We start from the raw sequence: 26,809 nt of genomic DNA, 5'->3' as shown, positions 1-26,809 counted from the left end.
AGACTGCTTGAGGCCCGGAGTTCAAGGTTGCAGTGAGTTATGATCATGCCACTGCACTCCCATCTGGGCAACAGTGCAAGACTGTCTCAAAAAAAAAAAGATCACTGATCATAGATCACCATAACATATATAATGAGAAAATTTGAGGTATTGTGCGAAATCCTAAACTGTGACACAGAGACACGAAGTGAGCATATGCTGTTGGAAGAATGGCTGACAGACTTGATCAATGAGGGTTACAAACCTCCAATCTTTTTTTTTTTTTTTTTTTTTTTTGAGACAGAGTCTTGCTCTGTTGCCCAGGCTGAAGTGCAGTGGTGCGATCTCGGCTCACTGCAAGCTCTGCCTCCTGGGTTCACACTATTCTCCTGCCTCAGCCTCCCGAGTAGCTGGGACTACGGGCGCCTGCCACCACACCCGGCTAATTTTTGTAGTTTTAGTAGAGACGGGGTTTCACCGTGTTAGCCAGGATGGTCTCGATCTCCTGACCTCATGATCTGCCCACCTCGGCCTCCCAAAGTGCTGGGATTACAGGTGTGAGCCACCACACCCGGCCACAAACCTATAATCTTTTAAAAAACACAGAATTTGAGAAGCACAATAAAGTGAAGCATGATACGGGAGGTATTCCTGTGTCTGAAATCTAAAACAGTTTGATACACTGGTGAATCTTCAAGTTAGCTGTGGGTCATTTCAAAAGCTCTTTATCAAGGTGCTATCATTCAGATGACTTTGTTAGAGCTAGCCCAGTACACTCTTCTACCTGGGGTTTTTGCTGACTCACCTTTGAAAAGAAACTGACTGTCCGGGTGTGGTCCAGCCAGGGTGACAGCACCAGCAGCAAGTCATTGATGAGCAGTGGTTTGTAATCCAAATAGAACTGCAGGGCTCTGTAACAGAGCTCAACGTTGGCAACCTGCGTGGAGCAAACCTGAGGGTCAGTTCCTGTCCCTGTCTCCAGATACCCCAGGGCTCCTTCCAGTTTTTGCTCAAATGGCACTTTACTACTGAAGCCTGCCACGACTACCCTCTATAAGACTCAATGGCCCGTGAAGGTGCCTCCTCCCATCCCTGAGGTATTTTGTCCCCCAGCACTGACACAGCGACCATTTCTTAAGAGGCTAGTCTCAGGGTTTCCTGCCTCAACCCAGCAACCACACCAGTATCTGATGCAGGGTCCACACTCAACCAGTATCTGCTGAATGAATGAATGAAGTGTAATCAGCCAGAATGAAGCCTAACAGCAAAACTGAACAACACAGTATGCTTCCACCCAAGCAAGATTACCCCAGCCTTCCTTTGAAGCCTCAGCCTGAGCCATAACCAACTGGACAGCACATCCTGTGACATCCCCAAAGCTTCTGAGCTGAAACACTGTGGTGCTCAGACCCTGGGTGAGACCCGAAGGTCAGCCCATGCAGAGAGTGGACCACTCTGGGTGGACCCTGTGCCTGTGCTCCTGGGTCTCGAGATCTAGCCAGGCTGCTGTGTCTCTCAGCACTTTCCCCACTGGTTTGCCACCATTCTCTTGCTGGGCGATGTCATTGTTTTTTGTGTGTGTTTTTTTTTTGAGACAGAGTCTCGCTCTGTCACCCAGGCTGGAGTGCAGTGGCACGATCTTGGCTCACTGCAAGCTCTGCCTCCTGGGTTCACACCATTCTCCTGCCTCAGTCTCCCGAGTAGCTGGGACTACAGGCACCCGCCACCACACCCGGCTAATTTTTGTATTTTTAGTAGAGACGGGGTTTCACCATATTAGCCAGGATGGTCTCGATCTCCTCACCTCGTGATCCGCCCGCCTCGGCCTCCCAAAGTGCTGGGATTATAGGTGTGAGCCACCACGCCCGGCCCCAGTGATGTCATTTGGTGGCCTGATGACTGTGGCATCGATGTCCAGGGCCTGGACACAGCTCTGTTCAGGGAGCATGTAAGCCAGATGGGCATGAACTAAGCCAGTGGTGATGAATGTGTCCGCATGAGTGTGGGGGGGTCCTGGGCTGTGCACAGGGCACAGCTGGAGCTAAAGCCATGCTGGGAGCCCAGGGTGGTCACCATTGGAGCCTCCAGCACTGCTGGGTTTGGGTGACTTGGCAAAAATGTGGGGCCCGATGGGGTCTACTGACTAAAAGGGTTCTAATGACCCCTCTATGGCTTATCACTTCAGAGTATCTTCTTTCTCCTTCTCTTTCCCTTTTGTGCTAGAGCACTCACTGTCACCAAAGATTCTGACCCAGACAGGAAGCAAGGTCCCCAGTACCTGCCACCATGGATGCAGAGCAGAATGGTGACCTGGCCCCATCACAAATCTCCACCTACGGCACTGGTGGGCCCCCAGACTCCGCCACAGGCCATTGTGGGTCCACTCATATTGGAGCTGTAGGACCTGGCAGCCTTCCAGCTTGGCCCTTTACTCAGCAGCAGCAGGGCTAGGTCAGGGGGGATCTCAACTAGACACTGAAAAAGCAGAGGGCGGTCAGGATGTGATGTGGGGCTGAGGTGGAGGGTAGGGGCTCAAGTTCATCTTCTGTGGCAAGTCACCTCCTCAAAGCCCCACCTGGTTCCCGGCCAACCACAAGGCTCCTCGGGCTTCCCATGAAGGAGATGAACCATCCAAGGACAAGCCTATTTCACTGAGGCTCTTGCAGGGCACCATGTGAGTGGGCAGACTTGAAGTGGGGCACCAGCAGTCCTAGCTTCCCTTGCAGGACACCTAGTATCATGTGCTCTCTTGGCCCTTTCTGGCAGGCCTGTGCCCACTAGCACGGTCAGCAAGGACAGCCAGCGCCCCAGAAGACATGGTAGTATCCCTGTTTCATAGAAGAGAAAACGGAAGGCTGGGCGTGGTGGCTCATGCCTGTAATCCCAGCACTTTGGGAGGCTGAGGCGGGCAGATTGTGTCCAGAATTTATTCCTTCTGGTGGGTTCTTGGTCTCACTGACTTCAAGAATAAAGGCATGGACCCTCACGGTGAGTGTTACAGGTCTTAAAGATGGTGTGTCTGGAGTTTGTTCCTTCAGATGCTCAGATGTGTCCAGAGCTTCTCCCTTCCGGTGGGTTTGTGGTCTCGCTGACTTCAGAAGTGAAGCCCCAGACCTTCGCAGTGAGTGTTACAGCTCTTAAAGGTAGTGTAGACCAAAAGAGTGAGCAGCAGCAAGATTTATTATGAAGAGCAAAAGAACAAAGCTTCCACACACCGCAAAGGCACTCGAGCTCAGTTGTCTGTGGCCTCCGGCGGCCAGCTTTTATTCTCTTATTTGGCCCTGCCCACATCCTGCTGATTGGTCCACTTTACAGAGTGCTGATTGGTCCATTTTACAGAGCGCTGATTGGTGCGTTTTTACAGAGTGCTGATTGGTGTGTTTACAATCCTTTAGCTAGACACAGAGTGCTGATTGGTGTACTTACAGTCATTTAGCTAGGCACAAAAAGTCTCCAAGTCCCCACTCAACCCAGGAAGTCCAGCTGGCTTCACCTCTCAGGATCACCTGAGGTCAAGAGTTTGAGACCAGCCTGGCCAACATGGCAAAACCCTGTCTCTGTTAAAAATACAAAAATTAGCCGGGAGTGGTGGCGAGCACCTGTAATCCCAGCTACTTGGGAGGCTGAGGCAGAAGAATCACTTGAATCTGGGAGGTAGAGGTTGCAGTGAGCAGAGATGGCGCCACTGCACTCCAGCCTGAGTGACACAGCAAGACTCTGTTTCAAAAAATAATAATAATAAAACAAAAGAAGAGAAAACTGAAGCTCAGACTCCATCACAAGCTCCAGGGTAGCTGGCTGGCGTGCTGTGCTGCACGACCTGAAAGAAGTGCCCACTGGATGCCAGGCACCTGCCATGGACCACTTGGTCAGGGGGAAACATGATGCCCATTGTATCAATGGGATAACGAGGTTCACAGCGGTGACACCCCTAACCCACATGGACAGAGACAGCAAACGGCTGAGCTGGGGTGCCCCCCTGTCTGAGTTAGCAAGCACCCCTGCTCAGGCTGCTGCTGGCCCAGCCCTATGGCTAAGTGGATTCCTGCTATCGTATGCCCCCAAATATAGATTGGATGTCATCCATCTGATTGGGCCCCTGCACTGGCGAGTATCCTCCTGCCCCCTTCACACCTGAGCTGACAATGTCTGTCTCCTACACAGCAGGTTGTAGTAGAAGCATCATGAGTCACACAAGGAACTGGACTCTGCCATCAGCCCTGCAGGCACCAGATGAGAGACGCTGCTCTCCCACACAGTGAGTCTCAGCTGTCCTGCTATTATTTTATATGCCACTAAGAAACAAAAGCATGGCCACTTCCACCACGGCTCAGCAATTTTTAAAAACACCCTTATATCAGAGGAGTTAAAATGTGAATAAAGTACACACAGGAATGATCAAGTATGGATTTTCCAGCACACAGACAAATCTACAAGGCACCAGCCATGTGTGCCAGGCCACAGTAAGGTATGGCCTGGCCACACTCCCTCCAGCAACCTGCAGACTCTGCTCAGGGTGGGACGCCCCATCAAAGGCCTCCACCTTCATGTACCACCATGCCCAGTAACATGGATGTCCTCCAACAAGAAGTTCAGGTATGTGGCCTGGTGTTCAACACTGAGGTCCTTCAAATAGTTCCCAGGAAAGGCAGAGGCTGAAGGCCTCACCCGGCAGTCCATCTGCCGCTCACGCCCACCCTCAGTAGCTGCATGCGGAAAAGAAGGTGCATGAGCGAGGCCACAGCTCACTGCTGTGCCACTCCAGTCATAGTGGACTGTGACCAGTTAGTTACCCAAGGACCATGGCACAAAGTGCAGATACCCAATGCAAAGGGATGGGGGCTGAGGATAAAGAATTCCAGCCCCTTCACCAAACTCACATACAGAGCTGGAGAAGGGTGAGTCCTAACGCTGAACTCTCTGAGACCAGGAAATAAAATAACAAGGGCTCATTTGACCATGGCACCCAAACCCGACACCACCCAACACTGTGGCTGCTGGCAGAGGAACTTGGGTCCCAGTTTAGCCCAGTGAGGCTACAGGATGGAGGCCCACTCCCAGACAGGTAAGGCTGCTGGTGCTGGGGAGAGACATGAATTAAAAAAAAAAAAATGGTCCGATGGTGAAAAACAACCACAGGAAGTGGGGGTGGGAGCCCTGAGCTGACAGGGCAGAAGGAAGAGCAAACTGAGGCCTGGCCACGAGGGCGTGATGTGGTGGGAGGGGCAGGCAGGGTCATAGGGCCATAGGGACATGGCTGCATGCTGGCCTGACCCTGCCCACAGCTCAGCTGTACATCGTTAGACGGGTCACCTGCCCTTCTTAAGTGTCAGTTCCCTTCAAAGATGGAATTACTACGACCTGCCCAGAGGGTGGTGGACTCAAACAAGTGAACGCACACACAGCATGGGGGCATGCTGGCACTCATTCCACTCCCACCTGCCCATTCCCCCACACCCAGAATAGGGCCTGGCAGAGGCTGGCAGGAGCCGGCGCTCTGTATCCCCTCTTACCTTGGTAATGATGTCCTTGAACTGACCCTCCTTCCAGGCTTCAGTGGGGTGGCTCATCATGGTAAGCACAGCATTGTCGTACTCCTCGTACTTGTCATAGAGGAACACCAGCTCAGCCCACAGGTGTGCCTGCTCTGCAGCCCTCAGAACCTGGACAAGGAGGCCAGGGTCGGCTTGTGCCGCACGTGGCCACGGCTGCCAGACTGTCAGGAGCACACAGTACCTTTGGGATGTTGACACGGGACCAGAAAAGCTCCAGGTGCTCCAGCATCTTCTGTGGCTTGAATTTGGAGTAGAGGATGGCCAGCTCTGTGAACATGCCCATGTGGGCCCGCTCCAGGCCCAGGGCCGCCTCCAACATTGAGATCAGCTCCTCAAAGTAGCCGCGATCCTAGCAGACCAACAGCCACACGTGGGGCAGCGTGATTGCATGCTTCCGGCAGCCACCCTCCAGCCCATGCCCACGCCGCAGGGACCGTGCTGGTGACTGGGAATGATCCCGAGGAGGCACGTGTGAAGAAAACGTGTGTACATACTGTGCTACAGATCATGCCATTTACTTAGCAACTTATTGGATCATCTGACAATTACCAGTGGCACACTGCATTACAATTTTCTTTCTTTCTTTTTTTTTTTTTTTGAGACGGAGTCTCACGCTGTTGCCCAGGCTGGAGTGCAGTGGCGCGATCTCGGCTCACTGCAAGCTCCGCCTCCCGGGTTCCCGCCATTCTCCTGCCTCAGCCTCCTGAGTAGCTGGGACTACAGGCGCCCGCCACCGCGCCCGGCTAATTTTTTGTATTTTTAGTAGAGACGGGGTTTCACTGTGGTCTCGATCTCCTGACCTTGTGATCCGCCCGCCTCGGCCTCCCAAAGTGCTGGGATTACAGGCTTGAGCCACCGCGCCCGGCCTGCACTACAATTTTCAAGTTTAGTAAGTGCAAATTAGTATTGCCAATTTTATGAAAAGAATTAGAAAAAAAGTAGGAAGTGGGTGGTAACAGGGTCTGGGAATGATTTGTTTTAATCCCTTGCCACAGCTCATTACTGAGATCCTGGCTCCAACAAGCCTTCAACTCCACTCACGATGCCATGTGGCTGTTGTTTCACTGCGTCCCTAATTATGATGGCCAGCCCCTTGCATTCAGCCCTGCACCCCTCTGACATGCTCCTTGGACAAGACCAGATGTCTGGTTACAGCCTGCTCAGCATGCAGAAACCCTAGAGAAACACCCAGCCATGTGACCCTTTCCCTTTACTCTAACCACCACAGCCCTGGGAGGGCCCAACCTAGAGGATCACTTCACACCTCTTGTTTTCCTAAGGAGGACACCTTCTGTGCCCCCTCCACTCTCAGAGCAACCTCATTTCCCAGTGGCATACTTGTCTGCCAGCAGCATCTGCACCCCCCAATCAGCTACAGACACGCCGCCTGTGCTCCTGTCTGGAATCTGCCCAGCCTGTAGCTCCATCCCACCTGCTTGCCTACCAAGGCCACTGCTCTGGTGACTCCTCATTTCTCTTCTGCCTTATCTTCGCTCTCCACAGCTGGGTTCAGCAAGCATCCCACTTATCCTCCTGTCCTAAACACCTCCTCTCGACCCAATGTGCCTGCTAGTTACCATCCCATTTTTTTCTACTTCCCTTTGCAGCAAAGACTCCTCACAACAACCATTCCCATTCCTCTCCCTGTTCTCTCCAGCCAGCATCAGGCTGAGTCTCCCCCAAGCTTCAGGTCACGAGCATCCCCCTGGCCCTGCTGACCGCTCCCTCTTCCCCAGTGCATCCAGAAGCCAGCACACTCTCTGGGTTTTCTTCCCACTGTACTGGCTGCTCCTGCTCTCCTCCTCAGCCCATCCCTGTTGGGCAGTCTGGTCTTTTCACCTACACTCATCCCCAGGGGACTGCAGGCAAACATAGATAGATATGGATCACTTGTATGTCAGCAACTCCGGGTTCACTGCTCTAGCTAGGCTCCTCCTCTGTGGAGCTCCAGACCTGTCTCCAGCTGCCTACCTAATGCTCCCACCTGAACATGCAGCAGGCAGCTCAAGACTTAGCACCACGTGTCCAAAAAGTAATTCCTGTCCTTCCCTCCCACGCTGCACCTTCAGTCTTCCCCTCATCCACTGGTGATAACTCCGTATTTCTAGTTGTTCAAGCCAAAACCAAAAGGAGTTCTCCCGGGCTTTTCTCTCTCACTCCATATCAGTGCATTAGCATATCAGGGTGGCTGCTCATTTAAAGCACATACCCAGTCCTGATGGCCTGATCACCTCTCACCCTGTCACCACCACCCTAGTCAGAGTCACTGTCCCTTCTTGCCTAGACCACTGCAACAGCCTCTAGCTGCTCTCCTGGCTCCTGTCCCTACTTCTCAAGTATGTGGTCTCAGCACATGAGCCACCATGATCCTTTTACCCCATCAGGTCAGCCCTGCATCCATCCCAAGTACAGCCCGTGGCTTTCCTAACGGCCTGAGATCTGGCCCTCCATCAGCCTCCCTGCCCCATCTCTGGTTCCAGCCCCTTCCTTGAACACACAGCACACTCCTGCCTCAGGACTTTGCCTGGCCACTGACCCTTCCCTCAAATGTCCTCATGACCAAATCTTTCTATTTCTTCAGGTCTTTGCTCAAATGTCACCCCATCAATTGCTGCTACCTTGACTGCCCCTTCATGAAACTCCATCCAGGCACTTCCATGCCCTCAAACCGGCTCCATTTTCCTCTATAACTCATCACCTTCAAACACACTATATAATTATTCACTAGGTTTGTTGCTTGCCTGCCAACCTTGCTGAATGCCAATTCAATTAAATAGAGGCTTTTCTGTTTTGTTCACTGATACAATTATTGAGAATAATGCCCAGCACATAGTAGGTACTCAAATATTTGCTGACTAAATTGTTCTTTTGTCAGCCCTGTACTGGTTGATTACCCTCCCTGTTGGCTTTCCAGTTCATTTCCCAGGCGCCTCTCTGGGGGTGGGAAAGCATTTCTCATTGAAAAGCCATCACACCCAGCCTGATATCTAGACACTCTGGCGCTGGTGCGAGCCCCTCCAGACGACGTCTCATGTAGTGAAGGGTTTGAGGCTCAAGTTCCATGGCTATGGTAACACTACTGAGCAGAGTCACATCCCATCTTCATCTGCCTTGACTAACCATACCTGCAGTGTCATGCAGCTCTAGGAATCCCACAAGTGGAAGCCCAGGTCCCTAAACACACAAATCACTGTCTACCAACCACTCGAGAGAGCCCACCTACAGCATGAACACACAGGGCCCCGCCCTTCCAAAGGGTCCATGTGGGGTTCCCTCTCTTGCCCGTGCTTTGTCCCTATGGCAATTGATAAACAGACTCCTGGGGCTACACACTGGGGAACTAGGCTATGGACCGGAGCTCTGTCAACACCAGCCCAGTATTCTCAGCAACCCTCCAAGGGTTGTTCCCGGCATGCAAGCCACTGACTGAGTTTCTGAAGGCCCAATAACACAAAAGGAGGGAGAGAACTTTAAAAACACAAAATTCCAGCCAGCCATGAGGTCAAGGATCGCTAACAAGGCAACTGAATTTAGTTTATAAATGACCGTCTAACACATGAATCCTCCCCTTGGGGCCATGCTCCAAATCTGCAGATGCAGCACTGTGACGGTCACATGCTAAGGGGATGACCGTGCCTCTGTGTAGAGTATTTAGGCATCACTTGTCATCTGCATTACCAGCAGAGATCATCTGGTCACCTGGTAATAGCACATCAGCTCCTCCAGCTCATCTGCATGAATGACGATGTGAAGACCACACAGCTGTGCGAGGTGGAACTCCTGTCCATCCACGCAGGCAAAGCACACCTAGGGGATGGAGGGCAAGCGTGAGGGTCCCCAAGACAGAACACAGCACCACAGCAGCTGACTTACAAGGGACACAGTTGCAAATGCAGAAATACCAGCCAGTGGGGTGTTTTAAGTTGGATTCTGAACAAGTAGCTAACTCTAGGATGAATTGTACAAGACTGGGAGGAAAAAATATGACATTTATAATCTGCAGGCCAAGGAGGTGCTTGAGACCACAGAAAGAAGAAAGTTCGTGCATTACTTCTTAGGCCCTGAGTTTTGTTCAGGTGGCAGGAAAGTCATACTGGAATTCCAGGTTTGGGGTTTGTTTTTTTTTTTTTTTTTTTTTTTGAGACAGAGTCTCGCTCTGTCGCCCAGGCTGGAGTGCAGTGGCGCAATCTCGGCTCACTGCAAGCTCCGCCTCCCGGGTTCACGCCATTCTCCGGCCTCAGCCTCCCGAGTAGCTGGGACTACAGGTGCCCGCCACTGCGCCCGGCTAATTTTTTCTATTTTTAGTAGAGACGGGGTTTCACCATGGTCTCGATCTCCTGACCTTGTGATCCGCCCGCCTCGGCCTTCCAAAGTGTTGGGATTACAGGCGTGAGCCACCGCGCCCGGCCAAGGTTTGGGGTTTGAAAAGGAAGGCTAAAAAATAATGACCATCGGAGTGCATCTCATCTGAGTGTTGTTTTCACGGGGGAGTTTGCTTTAATAATTTTTTTTTTTTGAGATGGAGTCTCGCTCTGTCACCCAGGCTGGAGTGCAGTGGCACGATCTTGGCTCACTGCAACCTCTGCCTCCTGGGTTCACACCAGTCTCCTGCCTCAGGCTCCCGAGTAGCTGGGACTACAGGTGCCCACCACCACACCCGGCTAATTTCTGTATTTTTAGTAGAGACGGGGTTTCACCATGTTAGTCAGGATGGTCTTGATCTCCTGACCTTGTGTGCCTGCCTCGGCCTCCCAAAGTGCTGGGATTATAGGCGTGAGCCACTGTGCCCGGCCTGCTTTAATAATTTTTTAGACTACTTTTGTTTTCTATACTGTACAGTATGTATACTTAATGATAACAAGCCTTGAGAAGTACAGAATTCTCCTGTGCAGAGAGGCCCTTCAGCTGCGCTTCCTGAGAGAACTGACAGGACTAACCCTGCACCACAGAGCTGGGTGTGCCGTGCAGTTTCCCTGCTTCTCCCACCTTCTATACACAGCACATGTTCCCAAGGTAGAGAAAGCAGAACATGAAGATAAACAAAAATAATCACATAAGCCAGTGTCATTAACTTGAGATACAATCTTTGGCCCACTGTTTCCTATGTGTGATACGTACACCAGCCCCCTGACAAATCTCTCACATATGCACAGTGGAATCACATCATACATTCTGCATGATGACATATTCCTCGCATAATATTGGCAACATATTTTCCTGCAACTCTGCCTATTCATCTTAAACAACAGGGTAGAGTTGTAATGCATACATTAACAAAGGCCTTGGCCGGGCGCGGTGGCTCATGCCTGTAATACCAGCACTTTGGGAGGCCGAGGCGGGCGGACAACTTGAGGTCAGGAGTTCGAGACCAGCCTAGCCAACATGGTGAAACACTGTTTCTACTAAAAATAACAAAAATTAGCTGGACTTGGTGGCATGCGCCTGTAATCCCAGCTACTCAGGAGGCTGAGGCAGGAGAATTGCTTGAACTCGGGAGACAGACGTTGCAGTAAGCTGAGATCACACCACTGCACTCCAGCCTAGGCAACAGAGCAAGACTCCATCTCAAAAAAAAAAAAAAAAAAAAAAAAAGCCAGGCACAGTGGCTCACACCCCTGAAAGCCAGCACTTTGGGAGGCCAAGACAGGTGGATCATGAGGTCAGGAGATCAAGAAACCTCATCTCTACTAAAAAATACAAAAAAATTAGCCAGGCGTGGTGGCGGGTGCCTGTAGTCCCAGCTACTCGGGAGGCTGAGGCAGGAGAATAGTGTGAACCTGGGAGGCAGAGCTTGCAGTGAGCCGAGATGGCGCCACTGCACTCCAGCCTGGGCGACAGAGCTAGACTCCATCTCAAAAACAAAAACAAAACAAACAAACAAACAAAAAGGCCTTGACATTGGACCTTCAGGCTAATTTTAATCTTTCATTAAACAATGCTGTTTTGGATATTTTTTCACAATTTTTTCTACTTAAAGATGATTCTGATATTATCAGAGAGCCTCGAGACAATTTACCAATTTGCCACAAAGGACCAATAATGTAAATTTACAATGATTATGCAAATAAGGTGACATGATTAAAAAGGGTGATGAAAATACTTATAATACTGATAATTCCATGCTATTGAGGCTGCCTCTGGGGGCCAACTGGTCAGAGATCGGATTCTCTGGGGCCTCTGTTCCAACTGCGAACGCTAGCTTAGAGACTCTGAGAATCCCAAGGGTTCAGACCCCTGCCTGGGCAAAAGACCAGCACCCAGGCTCATCCCATATGGCAGAAGAGTACTGAGCAGAACACAAAGGACACAGAGAGCATGCCTGTCCAGAGCACACTCTGCTGTCTGCAGTTGCCCGCAGCTCACCTCCTTCCACGTCCGGGTGCTGCTGGCCTTGCGGCTGTTGTCCACTGCTGCCTGATACTCACCGAGGTGAACCAAGGTGGAAGCCAGGCGGGCAAAGTTAGAAACATTGCTATAGAGCAGCTTGGCAGCCTCGTACATTCCCTTCTCGTAACAGCGGTCTCCAACCTATGGGTAATAGGGTAGCTCGACTGAGACACTCTTCAATGGGAAGATTTCTCCAGAGTTGCTTTCAAGTGCCTAGATGGCAGAGGTATTATTCTGTTTGCTAGGGTGGTAAGCATCTTTCTGATCGCACCAGTGACCAGATGAAGTTGGCCTTGGCTTTCCAGTCCCTGGACACCCTCCTCCACCTCAGGGGGCGCTTCTACTTGCCTGCTCCTACATAACCCTGTGTTCTGGCACCTCTCAGGCCCCAACTGTCACCTACTACATTTGCATCCTACTGGGCCTGGGCTGAGGAGCTGTGCTCCTTGCTGCTTCCAAGCTGTTCCCCTTCCTCCTCAATAAAAACTGTTGACAACCAATCTTGTGTCAGGTATCACTCACCAGCCCTAGTTCCTGATGCCATTTACAAATCCTTCTCCTTCTCCGGCAATTTACTTGACTTCCTATGATCTGGGGACCTTGTTCTGTTCACAAGAACAAGTCACTGCTATAGCCATACCTTACACCTCAGAAGAGAGCTGCCAGCCCTGGGAACCTGCCACAAGTACCTCCTCTACGTAGCACCGCCCAGCTCACCATCCTGAGCACCTCAACTCCACCAGTCCAGTGACCGGACTGAATTCCTGCAGCCCTGTCCATGCCCAACTTGCGCTGCACTTGCCCCAGCTGGTGGCCCCAGATCATGCTGCCCAGCTCCTGGCACTCACCTTTGATTCTCCTGATAGTTCTCAGTCCTGCTCAGAACTAGTTCTCTGCCCATTCCCTACCTGTGGCTGCAGAGCTAAACACAGACAGCAGAACCCTTGACTCTCCTGACTGTTCTCAGTCCTGCTCAGAGCTAGTTCTCTGCCCATTCCCTACCTGTGGATGCAGAGCTAAACACAGACAGCAGAACCCCAAAGTGCTGATGGGTCTCTCTAAATTCATAAAGGCTAACATCAAATGCGCTGGCAACACTACCCATCCTACTTCCGTCATCCACGGCACCTCCCGCACCACCCCACCTGCCATTATCCATGGCATCTCTCATGTCAACTCTTTCATATCTCCTTCTCCTCTCAAAGCTCTAACGATTCCTCAAGCTGAGTATTTGGCTTCCCTTTTCCTGAGAAAACAACCAGGAGAGCCTTTCACAGCACAGTGTCTGTGGATGTCCTTCCTATGCCACCAAGGTCTGCTCCATGGATGCCCCGACCCCCTCTCCACATGCTCCATGTCAGGGTTTCAGCAAATCCCTGCATCAGCATCACCTTCTGCACTCATTCACTCTGACAAGCTTAAAGAACCACTGTTCTTCTCTCGAGTTTAAAATAAAACAAAACTGGCCAGGCACGCTGGCTCACACCTGTAATCTCAGCACTTTGAGAGGCTGAGGCAGGTGGATCACCTGAGGTCAGGAGTTCGAGATCAGCCTGGCCAATATGGTGAAACCTTGTCTCTACTACAAATAGAAAACTTAGCTGAACGTGATGGTGGGCACCTGTAATCCCAGCTACTCGGGGGGCTGAGGCAGGAGAATGGCTTGAACCTGGGAGGCAGAGGTTGCAGTGAGCTGAGATTGCACCATTGCACTCTAGCTTGGGAGACAAGAGCAAAACTCCGCCTCAAAATAAATAAAAAATACTAATAATAAAATAAAATAAAATAAATAAAATAAAACAAAACTAATCCAACTTGCTCTGCCCTCAACTTACCTGGGGGCTGTCAGCCTGTTTCCACGCTTCCCATCAGAGCACAGTTCTCAGGGAGTATCTGTGTGTCTATAACAGCTATCCCCTGTCTTCCTATTCTCTCTGCAATCCACTCCAATCAGGCTTCTGCCAGCCCCTCTGCCAGGGTCACTGCTCTTCCAGACAGACGCAGACATGGTTTTCTGGACACCTCTGCCTGCTTTTTTCCCACCTCGCTGGCCACTCTCCATCTCCCCATCTCCCTGCCGTGGGGCTTTGGGGTGCTCTGGTTTCTTTCGCCCATCCCCTCCCCAGCCCCACACCCCCACTGCCATGCTCTCCTACACGGGTGGCGGCTATGGGTGCTGCCTGTCCCTGGAGGCTGCCCATGCACATCTCCAGTCTGGGCTTCTCCTCTAAAACCTAACTCCTACTTCCAGCGGGACAGATTCACGTGGCATCTACTAGAGGTCTGACTTGTCCAAATGAGTCCTGATGCCCCCAGGCAGTCCTCACACACTGTCCCCACATTGGTGAGTGTGACCCCCACACCCCCAAACTTGACCCACCCTCGCTGTTTCTCTTCTCACACCCCTCTTGGCAGCACACACTGTTGGCTCTGCCTTCAACACACATCCAGAAGCTGACTACGCTTTGCACTTGCCTTGCTCACTTTATCTGCTGTCACTACCCCTTGTGACATCACTGCACCATCCTCCTCTACGCACTCCCTGCTCTACCCTTGTCCTTTGCTCTGTTTGTAGCATAGCAGCCAGAGGGGTTCTGCTGACCCCTATACCAGATCATTTTCCTCCTCTGCTCAAAATGTCCAGTCTCACCCAGAGCAGAAGCCAGAGTCCTCATTATGGCCCCTGAAGTCCTGACCCACAGATCAACAGCTGCCTCTCCTATCGCTCCCCAAGCCTCTCTCGCTGGATGGCTGTGTTCCAGCCATGGGCTCCTGCACCCCGCAATGCTCCTCACAGGACCCTTGCACTTACCCTGCTGTCTTGTTCTAAGAGCTCCTCCCTGGAGGTGTACACACTCAGCACCTACACAGGGGCCCTTTCTAAAACCAGAATGTCCACTGTCACACCCACACCGTTCCAACACTTCCTATCCCTGCCCCGCTTCACTTAGCTCCTTATACTCACCATGTAAAAGACCACAGTATTTTTAAGAATCTTACGATCCATGGGGCAGAAATCTGATTACTATTTTCCCTGCTCCATCCATAGCCCCTACCCTGGCACACAGCTGATATTTAATAAAAGGTGATGAATGCATAAATTAAGTATTCTATCAAAGGGGTAACCATGTAAGACTTGTTACTGCCAATTTACAGGAAACACAGAGAAAATGAGTTAAATGACATTATGTAGGTGCAGTCAGCTGATGCCAGACTGTGGGAAACGTATACAAACCAGGCGATGGGCTGGATCTGGCCCCCAGGCTGAAGGTCACTGGCCTCTGTCTCAGGGGACAGCAGAAGGCAGAGAGCTTGCCAGGCCTGGGGCCACTATGAACACAGGTAAAGAGCCAGGTGCACCTCTGCCCCACCCAGCCAGCCCTATATGAGGGAGCTTCTGCTCTGGCCCGCAGTGCCTCTGACTCAGGAGAATCCGGTTACTAAGCCAGAGGGGGATTGGGGACAAGGCTTTGTTTTCTATTATTTTAACTACTTTTTGGATTATAAGGGCAATTTCTAAAGTTGCACGATCACTGATTAAAAAAAAAAAAACTTTGCACACACAGGCAAGTAAAAGAAAAGTAATATGATATTGCCAATTCCAAATCCCAGAGTTGTTCACTGTCCTCATTTGTATTATACTCCATTGATAGATGTTGTTATTTAACTATTTTTTGGCCGGGCGCAGTGGCTCATGCCTATAATCCCAGCACTTTGGGAGGCTGAGGCAGGCAGACGGTTTGAGCACAGGAGTTCGAGACCAGCCTGGGCAACATGGTGAAACCCCATCTCTATCACAAATACAAAAATTAGCTGGGAGTAGTAGCGTGCATCTGTGGTCCCAGCTGCTCAGGGAGGCTGAGGTGGGAGGATGGCTTGAACTCAGGAGGTTGAGGATGCAGTCAGCTGAGATGGTGCCACTGCACTCCAGCCTGGGTGACAGAGGAGACCCTGTTTCAAAACAAAACAAAAGTACTATTTCCTTTTGCCAGACATTGGCTTTTAATTTTTATTTGCATAATCATGCTGCAATGATTAAATATTTATAGATAAAGCTATGTGGATCTTTTCTACTTTCTTGGGATAGATTTTTACATCTAGACTTACTAGGTCCATGTTTAGAAATAATAAAACTCTACAGGTATATTTCAAATATTTATGTATTAGCTGAACTGATATTTTCCTTTATGCTTTCTTCCACTGCTTACATGCTTAAAAATTCCTTTCTCATGCAAAAATTCAAATACCTATTAAAAAAATTTTAAGTAAAGCTCAATTTTTACCTTTTATTCTTTCATCTGGAATTTTACTTGGTTACAGAATTACATGATGAACTTTTAATACCTTTCAAAACTTTAACATAATTTCCAACCTTTTTTTTTTTTTTTTTTTTTTTTGACACAGGGTTCTCACTCTGTCACCCAGGTTGGAGTGCAGTGGCATGATTACAGCTCATTGCAGCCTTGACTTCCCCAGGCTCCAGTGATTCTCCCATCTCAGCCTCCCAAATAGCTGGGACTATAGGATGTGCCACAATGCCTAGTTAATTTTTGTATTTTTGGTAGAGAAGGGGTTCCTCCATTTTGCCTGGGCTGGTCTTGAACTCCTGACCTCAAGTGAGCCACCTGCCTTGGCCTCCCAAAGTGCTGGGATTACAGGCCCTTCACCCCTTTGTTTTCTTCTTGTTTGTTTGTATTTTAAAGACAGGGTCTCGCTCTGTTGCCTAGGCTGGAGGGCAGTGCCCTGATCACAGCTCACTGCAGCCTTGACCTCCTGGGCTCAAGTGATCTTCCCACTTCAGCCTTCCAAGTAGCTGTGACTACAAGTGCATGCCACACGCTTGGCTAATATTTTTTAGTTTTTTGTAGAGATGGGGGTCTCACTATGTTGTCCAGGCTGGTCTTGAACTTCTGGGCTCAAGTGATCTTCCCACCTCTATCTCCCAGAGTTGGGATTACAGGTGTGACCCACCGGGCCCAGCCCCAACAACTACTTGGAACTCATTTTGAAATAGAAAGCTCAAAGTTCATTTTGTTGTTATTTTTTTTTTCTTTTCCCTGTTTAGAGATGGGGGTCTCATTGTGTTGCCCAGGTTGGTCTTGAACTCCCGTGCCCAAGCAATCCTCCCACCTCAGCCTCCCAAAGTGCTGGGATTACAGGCATGAGCCACTGCACCCAGCCCACTTCGTTGTTATTCATTTCAATAAATTGTGTGCATTCCTCCAAAAAGAGTGTACTTGTAATTAATATAGAGTTATAATACTTTCCATTATCTCTTCATGTCTCTTTATCACATTTTCCAGGGGTAACATTTTATCTACATGGCAGACTCCACAATTATTTAAAAGTTTTATTTACGGTTAAGGTTTAAACGTTTTGGCTTTATTCCTATTAAAAAAGGAACGTTTTCTTCCCCATTATGTTATCTGATTATTGGTGACATAAGCTATTAATTTTCTTTTTCTTTTCTTTTTTTTTTTTTTTTCGAGACGGAGTCTCGCTTTGTCACCCAGGCTGGAGTGTAGTGGTGCTATCTCGGCTCACTGCAACCTCCACCTCCTTGGTTCAAGCGATTCTCCTGCCTCAGCCTACAGGCATGTGCCACCAGGCCTGGATAATTTTGGTATTTTTAGTAGAGACGGGGTTTTGCTGTGTTGACCAGGTTGGTTGCAAATTCCTGACTTCAGGAGCCCCCCTGGGGGCTGTGCACTGCCAGTCAGATTTAGGCCCAGGGGGCGTGGCCTACCTGCTGGATGTGGGCATTGTTGGGTCCATTAATAAAATCTTCTAGCTCAGAAAGACGGCTGGTTTTAGCCAAGGCAAATATAAGTTCAGTCTCTATATAGGACTCACGGCCCTTTTTCCTGGCCATCTGCAGAAATTTAACTAGATCCTCCCAGTTGTCTAAAGACAGAAAACAAAGATAGGTTAAACCAGAGCTGATAATTTTAAACAAGGGCTCAATTCCTCCCATTCTGTCCTTAGCCAGACACATTTACTCTCTCCTTAGGTCTCCCTGGGAACTCAGACTCCAGATAATGTCTAGGAGGTCTTGATTATGCTCACTAAGCAGATCCGTAGCTCAGAAGGAAGGGAGGGGCAAAGCCACACTCAGGCCGCCTCCCTGAGAAAAGACTTTGCCAGGAGACAGAATGCTTGTTCTGGACATCAGAGAGGTGGGTGCCACAATCAACTTGAAACACCAGAAGATCCCTGGGAATCTGTGGGCCTGTCACTGACTTTAAAATTACTACAGTGGCGATATTGAGATATCTAGTGTGCTTAAATGACCTCATCTTATAAAGGAGGGCAACAGTCAACTAAAGAGCCAGTATTAATAACAGAGTAACGTTTATCTCAGACTCTTGTGGGAAACTTTCATGTAGATGTGCCCTCTGATATCTCTGGATACATTATACGTACAGATTTGTGAGAATCTCTTCAACTTCTTGCTTCAGCCAGGTTTTGTATCAGTGAGACGCAGAGCCCCAGGGAGGGGGATTCACTTACTGCTCCTGCTGGCTGCCTGAACAACTTCCAGGTAAGAGGAAGGGTTGTCCCCTCTGATATAGGAGTCGATGGCTTCCTTCACCAAGTCTTTCTGGAGCTGGGCTTGGGCCAGCTGACTCCACACCGCAGGCTCACTGCACCTCTCCGCAAACTCATACGCCCGGTCCAGGTTTCCAATGTGCTCGATCAGGACCTAGGGGTTATGAGAGGACTTCCACTCTCTGCAACACCTAGTCAGCTCCAAAAGACAGACACATTTTTGTTTGCTTCCCTGTTCTGCCTAAAGCTTCATGACCATTTCAATTCTGTTGGAAGCAATCAGGTACTAAACATTTCTCAGATGGACAGGTTGAGGGGAGAGACAAGAGCCATTATATGAGAAGGCGGATGCCGAACAAAGAAGAGACACTCCAACAGAGGCACAGAGATGGAGATATCCAGGTTAAGCTTTCTGGGCCGGGTGTAGGACATGGGACTTGCTCCTGACCTTGGGAGGAAAGACAGCGCAACAGAGCATAGAAACTGTAGAACAGTTCACGAGAATTGCTGTGGGGAATAAGATTGCTCACCAGGCAGAAACAGGCTTGCTGAGCAGCCTGGCAGACTGCGTGGCAGTGAGGGCCACCACTATATAGTAGTGGAGGTGGTGGCAGCATCAGCCGCCCCCTAATATGATGAGCTGGTCTGTCTCAAAGCAAGGCCAGAGCCCATGAGGGGGCACAAAAGAAGGGCTCCTGGATTGGGGGTTTCACAGCAGGTACAGAAACAAGGTAAAGGAAGAGGCAAGAACATAAAGATAATTGGTAGGAGAGCAGTTCAGAAGATGTCCTGTGGTTTACAACTGATTTGGAAATAAAACCAGAAAAGGCTCATAGACTGGGAAGAAAGGGCTGCAGTTTAAAGAAGAAGAGTTCTTGGGGAGGCAGAGGGGCAGGCAGGGAGGGCTGGAGGGCCTGCTCTGGGAACCCGACCTTGGATCCTGAAAAGCTCCTGCTGAGGAGATGGGGGAATGGGGAGTATGAGGGTGAGCAGCATGGTGCAGAGGGCTGGAATGGTTGTCATTGAGGGTAAGGTGTGAGTGCCTCTCAAAATCAAACGTTTGTGTCACCAGGGCTGACCGATGACATTGGGTCGGTACCCAAGTCCAGGGGAGTGATCGGGAAGGGGCAGACTAACAGCCAATGGAAGGAGCACCCGCAGAGAAGGTCAAGACAAGGGGCCAGCAGGCTGGGAAGATGGGTTGCTGGTGAGGAGCAGAGAAGAGCACAAAGAGATGCACTAGACAACCAGAGCATCTGACACCCTTGGAATGGACAAGGGCTTGCAGGGCGCACTCATGGTGTGGCAGAGGGTGCTAGGTCCAACATGCTTGCACTCAGCAGTCCACCTGGATTGCTGAAGCATTCATATCAAACTTGTGGAAGACGGCGAAGGCCTCCTCATACAGCGCGCTGCTGACAGCGATGCTCGCAATGTCCGGTGCGTCATAGTTGTCCAGGCGGCTGATGTACTCCATGACCCGTGTGCGGTCTGCTTTGATGGCAGTCAGGATCAGCAGATTCTGCAGATTCCTGAGGAAAGAGGGTGGTCAGCATGGCATCCCAGGAAGGAAGGCTGCATAAACCATTTTTCGGAAGGTCAGGCATCCCCAGACCCCCAGTTTTTTAAAAAACTAATTAATATACACATACATAACTGATAAGCAAATATAACAGAGTATTTGTGAAGTAGTTGAGATCTAAAAAGAAACAATATAGCAAAGTCTTAGGAAAGCACAGGTAAGAGAATCAGAACGTGCCAATCAAATCACTGGGAGGGTTGCTGTGCCTTTTCAGAGCCCAGCCTCTGGCTCCTGCTGTAGAAGTACCTATTTTCCTACCTGTGCTTTCTTTGTGATTCATTATAGCTTTATCACATCTACTGTATTTCTAAGCAATATAGGCAGCTTTGCATTTTTTTTAACTTTTAAAAAATTTTGAGACGGGTCTTGCTATGTTGCCCAGGCTGGTCTCAAACTCCTGGCCTCAAGTGATCATCCCACCTTGCCCCCTCAAAGTGCTGGGATTACAGGTGTGAGCCACCACACTGGGTTGCTTTGCATTTCTTGAACTTTACTTTGCTTTAATTATAGTAGATGAAATTTTGCAAAATTTTTATATAATTCAAAAATGTGGAAAAAAAAATCAATGTAACACACCACATATCAAGAATCTAAAAAAGAAATACTACATCATTATCGAATGATTCAGAAAAAGCATCTGATAAAATCTAACACCTATTAATGAGAAAAACTATCAACTAGAAATAGAAGGAAACTTCCTCAATCTGAGAGAGTACATTGACAAAAAGCCCACTGCTAACATCATAAGTAACAGGGTCTGGACCCTTTCCCCGAGGATCAGGAACAAGACAGGGATGTCCACTCTCAACACTTCTATCTGTGCTGGAGGTTCTGGTTAAGGCATTTAGGCAACAAGAGAAACAAAAAGTTTCTTTTCTATAATGAATCACAAAGAAAGCACAGGTAGCACCAGATTAGGAAGAAACAAAACTATTCCCGGTGGCTCAGGCCTGTAATCCCAGCACTTTGGGAGGCTGAGACGGGCGGATCACGAGGTCAGGAGATCGAGACCATCTCGGCTAACACGGTGAAACCCCGTCTCTACTAAAAACATAAAAAATTAGCCGGGCGTGGTAGCGGGCGCCTGTAGTCCCAGCTACTCGGGAGATTGAGGCAGGAGAATGGCATGAACCCGGGAGGCAGAGCTTGCAGTGAGCCGAGATCACGCCACTGCACTCCAGCCTGGGCGACAGAACAAGACTCTGTCTCAAACAAAAAAAAACTAAACTAAACTAAACTAAACTGTCCCAATTTGCAGCCAACATGATTGATTAAAAAACTCAAGAAATCTACAAAAAAAAAAAAAAATCCTGTAATAAATGAGTTTAGCAAGGTTGTAGAATACAAGGTCAACATACAAAAATCAGTTGTATTTCTATATACTGACAATGTTTTTCAATGAACAACTGTAAACAAAAAAATCTATTTAAAATACTTCCAAAAATATGAAATAAGTATAAATCTAATAAAATCTACATATGACCTATATGCCAAAAAACTATAAATTGCTGATGAAAAAAATCAAAGATCTAAATAAATGGAGACATATCACTTTCATAGAATCAACATAGTAAAGATATCAATTCTCCCTAAATTGGTCCACAGATTTCATGCAATTCCAGTTCCAGTAGATTTTCTTGTACATATAGACAAGCTAATTCTGAAATTTATATAGATAGGCAGAGAAATTAGAATAGCTAAAACAATTTTGGAAAAGAATAAAGTTGAGCCCAGGCATAGTGGCTGACACCTATAATCCCAGCACTTTGGGAGGCCAAGGTGGGAAGACTGCTTGAGCCTAAGGGTTTGAGACTAGCCTGTGCAATATGGCAAGACCCTGTCTCTACCAAAAAAAAAAAAAAAAAAATTAGCCAGGTCTGGTGGTGCACACCTGCAGCTGCTCAGGAGGCTGAGATGGGAGGATTGCTTGAGCCTAGGAGGTTGGGGCTGCAGTGAGCCATGTTCATGCCACTGTACTCCAGCCTTGGTGACAGAGGGAGACCCTATTTAAAAAAAAGAAAGAAAGAAAGAAAAAAAAAGGAATAAAGGTGGAAGAATTACACTACCTGGTCAATTGATTTTTGACAGAGATGCAAAAGCAATTCCATGGAGAAAGAGTATTTTTAACAAATAATGCTGGAATAAACTGGACATTCATATGCAAAAAGATGAATCTCACCCTAAACTTCACACTTTATTGGATAATGAATCTAAATATAAAATGAAAAAATATGAAACTTTTAGAAGGAAATAACAGAAAATCTCTGTGACCTAGGAGTATTCACAGAGTTCTTGATTTAACACCAAAGCACAATCCATAAAAGAAAAATTTATGAATTGGACTTTATCAAAATTATAACTTGTGTTCTGTTAATGACACTATTAAGAAAATAAAAGAAAATCTACAGAATGAGAAAAAATATGGAAATCACATATCCAAAAAAGGACTTGTATCCAGAATATACAAAGAACTCTGAAAACGCAACCAAAAAAACCAAACAACCCAATTGAAAAACAGGCAACAGATTTCAACAGACATTTCACCAAAGAAGATCTACGGATGGTAACTAAGCACATAAAAAGTTGTTCATCATCATTAGCCATTAGGGCAATGCAAGTTGAAACCACAATGGCATACTGCTATACATTTATGAGACTGGCTAAGATAAAAAATACCAATATACCAAGTGCTGGTAAAGATGAAGAGTAACTGGAACTCTCATATATTGCTGGTGGGAATGCAAAATGACACAGACTTTTTGGAAAACAATAGGCAGTTTCTTAAACAGTACATATACCATGTGATTGGGTAGGTTTAAATACAAATCTGGACACAAATGTTCACAGCACATGTATTCATAATCACCTCAAACTGAAAACCACCCAAACATACTTTGATGGGTGAAGAGATAAACTGTGGTACATTTGTACAACAGAATAAGATTCAGTGATAAAAAAGAATGTAAGGCTAATGCACTCACCAACTTGGATGAATCTCAAAGGCATCATCATGCTGGGTGAAAGAAGCCTGTCACAAAGGAGTCTACACCATGTGATTCCATTTACAAGACCTTCTTGAAAATGCAAAACTAGTGTGGCCGGTGGTAGCCAGGTTTGGGGGAATGTATACTATACAGGGTAGCTAGCACAAGGGAATGTTATAGGGTGATGGAATTGTTTGTATCCCGACTGTGGTGATTCTACAAATCTACACATGTGTTAAAATTCCTAGCACTGCATTCCCCATCCCCTTCCAGAAGGTCATTTTTACTGTATGGTGATTTTTACAAAAAAGAATTTTAAAGTTAGGTGCTAAGAGTCATCCATGCATCCATGGTGCTAACAGTCATCCATACAGTGTTCATTTCTAGGGCTATCTGGTATTCAACTGTACAACTGTACTACAATCTACTTATTGATGGTTATCTGGATCGCTCTTAAGAGCTTTGCTATTGGAAACGGTGCTGCCTTGAGTATCCCTGCACACATCTCCTCATACAAATGAGCTGAGATCCTTTAGGGCTCATAAGGAAGAGAGGAAATTGCTGGCTGTGTGCATCTTTTTCACCAAACTGTTTTCCAAATGTAACGCGCATTCCCAGCAGGGGCACATAAGAGACCCAGCTGCTCAACATCCTCATCAGCACTGATTAGGAGAGTGGGGTTCCTGCTGCTCTGGCAGGAGTAACAAAGCATCAGATGGTGCACCACGGCCTCACTCTGTGCCTCCTTGGTGGCTGATGAGGCTGAATTCTTGCCTTAGGTTCACAGGCTGTCCTTCCTCTCACCAGAGGGCCTGTTTAAGTGCTCTGCTTGGTTTCTCATTGGGTTGCTTGTTTTTTTCTTTTATTACATCTTTTCCCTACTAATTTTTTGTTGGTTGTGTTGCAAATATCTTCTCCCCATTTGTAGCTTCTCATTTGTCCATCTTCTTTATGATAAAATGCTTAAGTTTAATACAGTCTTACTGGTTTTTCACTAAAGGTTTATGGTTTCTGTGACTGGTTTAAGAATTTATTAGGTCATAAATATATTCTTCCAAGTACATACTCTAAAAATAATATATTTTGCTTTTTTTTTTTTTCTTTTTGAGGCGGAGTCTCGCTCTGTCACCCGGCTGGAGGGTAGTGGCAACATCTCAGCTCACTGCAACCTCCACCTCCCAGGCTCAAGCAATTCTCCTGTCTCAGCCTCCCAAGTAGCTGGGATTACAGGTACCTGCCATCATGCCTGGCTAAATTTTTGTTATTTTTAGTAGAGACAGGGTTTCACCCATGCTGGCCAGGCTGGTCTCGAACTCCTGACCTCAAGTGATCTACCAGCCTTGGCCTCCCAAAGTGCTGGGATTACAGGTGTGAGCCACTAGGCCCAGCCAAGGCTATTTTTACCTACACATAAAACTGTCTGGTAAAATCGTCACAGGAAGAGCATAAACTTGAGGTTACCTGCATGTTGGAGAAGCAAGTGTTTAAGAAGACAGCAGAGCCACAGCCACCTGTAAGTGCCTGGAAGTACCCACAAGCTAACAACTATCAAAGGAGGTTGATCAGACAGCAAAACAGAATATCCTACCCACCTCAGGCACCTTAATCCTGGCATCCTGTCATTAGTCAGGGTTTATGATTCCATTAAAATATAATTTCACATTCCATATACCATTATCATATAGCATCCCCAAGTTTAAAAACACACACACAAATTCCTCTCTATAATACTACAGCCCTTGATAGCCTTTCTGGCCTATAAAATAGATCACATAATTAAATCTTTTTTTTTTTTTTTTTTTTTTTTTTTTTGAGACAGAGTCTCGCTCTGCCGCCCAGGCTGGAGTGCAGTGGCGTGATCTTGGCTCACTGCAAGCTCCGCCTCCCGGGTTCACGCCATTCTCCTGCCTCAGCCTCCCGAGTAGCTGGGACTACAGGCGCCCGCCACCTCGCCCGGCTAGTTTTTTTTGTATTTTTTAGTAGAGACGGGGTTTCACTGTGTCAGCCAGGATGGTCTCGATTTCCTGACCTCGTGATCCGCCCGTCTCGGCCTCCCAAAGTGCTGGGATTACAGGCTTGAGCCACCGCGCCCGGCCATAATTAAATCTTTATAGCTGCACTTATGATGTGAGTAGATTAAAATCTGACACAGAATCTCTGATGGTGAATTTTGAAGTGGAGAGGAACCCAAGGTGGCTGGCCCATGCGGAAGCACACACTCTTACCTCTATGGTGCCTGCCCATGCAAAAGCAGCACGCACTCCCACCTCTACAGTGCCGGTCCATGTGGAAGCACGCACTCCCACCTCTACAGTGCCTGCCCATGCAAAAGCAGCACGCACTCCCACCTCTACAGTGCCTGCCCATGCAAAAGCAGCATGCACTCCCACCTCTACAGTGCCTGCCCATGCAAAAGCAGCACGCACTCCCACCTCTACAGTGCCAGTCCATGTGGAAGCACGCACTCCCACCTCTATAGTGCCGGTCCATGTGGAAGCACGCACTCCCACCTCTATGATGCCAGCCTGTGCTGCTGTCCCTGCCACAGCTTCTGCTCATCTGGCTTCTACATTATACTTCTGGCAAGTCTTCCCTGATACATGCCCAGATCTGGTTCTCCTGCCACCTTTCTCCAAGCTTTGTTCACTATGATTTGAAGAGTTCAACACATCCTTAGGCCACATGAGACCTTCATAAAATGCCAGCTCCCCTTCTCTGAGCATTGTGTTAAAGGACAGTGTGGGCCAGAGCAGTAAGAGGAGTGCAGCCTCCTGGAAAATGTGAAACTGAGGCTGGGCTGTGAGACAGGCAGGAGCTAATAAGGGAAGGACTACATTGAGATAGAGGAGGTGGTAGGAAGATTGGCATGTGTGGGGAGCAGCCAGTGGGCAGGCTGGATGGGTAAAGTGGTACGAGATTGTAACAGAAGGTAAGTATCAAACAGTTGTTTGAATCTGCCTGTGTCCATAGCTACCCCTGGCATAGCCTCACCTGTGCTCACTGAAGACAGAGTTATCCAGAACTATCTTCTCCAGCAGTTCAATCAGTTCATTAGGCAGGTCGGCTGTCATAAAGGCTTTGACAGTGACCGAAATCTCTTCAGGATCCTGTGTTTCTGACAATGCTGTCTGTACTACCTGGTTTTAAAAAGCATTTGAAAGAACTTGATTAGTCAATTCAAGACTGAATCTTTGAAGCTAAACAGAAGGGAAGGACTCCTCCAAGATGGTGTGGAACAGACAGAGAAAATGGGAGACTTCTTAAGGTAACAAAGGAAGGGTTTTCAAAGTCAATTTCAGGAAATTCTCAGTTTGCTCTATTTTGACAATTAGTTTTTCTCTCATATCAAATGAGCTACAGACTCTTACTCTGCTCCAATGACCAGTGCACTAGGCATTTTGAAATGAATGTCTCCTTTTAGATTTGTCTTTTAAAGCCACTAATAGCAAATATGGCTCCACTTCTCTATTGAAGACACTGCAGGGGCTTCCAGCAGCCTCTTACGAGCAAAGAGCACTGCCACTGCTGTGGCACAGTCCATAGCCAGAGCTGTGGAGTCAGGTGCCTTCACACCGGATGCCACTCAGAACCACAAGCTGAAGGAAAGACCAACAAAAGACTGGCTGTGGCACCCCTCATCCAATTATAGGGGTGTCACATACAAAAACACTTACAAATAGGGTGGAAAGACAGTTTTCCAAAGAGTACATTTCCCACGTGTCAGCAGTTTGGAATGCCAGCACTGCTCTCTTTGCACTTTGGACCAGGCACCT

At 48.2% G+C, this 26,809-nt stretch overlaps 1 protein-coding gene across 4 annotated transcripts in view; it reads right to left on the bottom strand.

Moving 5' to 3' along the window:
• CLTCL1 (clathrin heavy chain like 1) overlaps nucleotides 1-26,809 on the bottom strand; it is a 114,533-nt gene that overhangs the window by 12,128 nt on the left and 75,596 nt on the right. For 3 of the 4 annotated variants that reach the window (XM_050746025.1, XM_050746026.1, XM_050746027.1), the window contains 9 exons: nucleotides 26,028-26,173; nucleotides 19,819-20,002; nucleotides 18,432-18,624; nucleotides 17,668-17,825; nucleotides 11,898-12,062; nucleotides 9,234-9,341; nucleotides 5,716-5,883; nucleotides 5,493-5,642; nucleotides 785-916 (listed from right to left, as the gene is read on the bottom strand). In XM_050746025.1, the coding sequence (XP_050601982.1) occupies nucleotides 785-916; nucleotides 5,493-5,642; nucleotides 5,716-5,883; nucleotides 9,234-9,341; nucleotides 11,898-12,062; nucleotides 17,668-17,825; nucleotides 18,432-18,624; nucleotides 19,819-20,002; nucleotides 26,028-26,173 (1,404 nt within the window). Of the gene's footprint in view, nucleotides 1-784; nucleotides 917-2,257; nucleotides 2,455-5,492; nucleotides 5,643-5,715; nucleotides 5,884-9,233; nucleotides 9,342-11,897; nucleotides 12,063-17,667; nucleotides 17,826-18,431; nucleotides 18,625-19,818; nucleotides 20,003-26,027; nucleotides 26,174-26,809 lie in introns of those variants that run through there. The other variant, XM_050746029.1, reaches the window with a different exon arrangement.

The sequence above is a fragment of the Macaca thibetana genome, chromosome 10 (assembly GCF_024542745.1).
Source record: "Macaca thibetana thibetana isolate TM-01 chromosome 10, ASM2454274v1, whole genome shotgun sequence".
In the NCBI taxonomy this organism is placed as follows: Eukaryota; Metazoa; Chordata; class Mammalia; order Primates; family Cercopithecidae; genus Macaca; species Macaca thibetana.
Note: the sequence above shows the minus strand (reverse complement) of the source record. Positions and strands in the feature narration are given on the sequence as shown.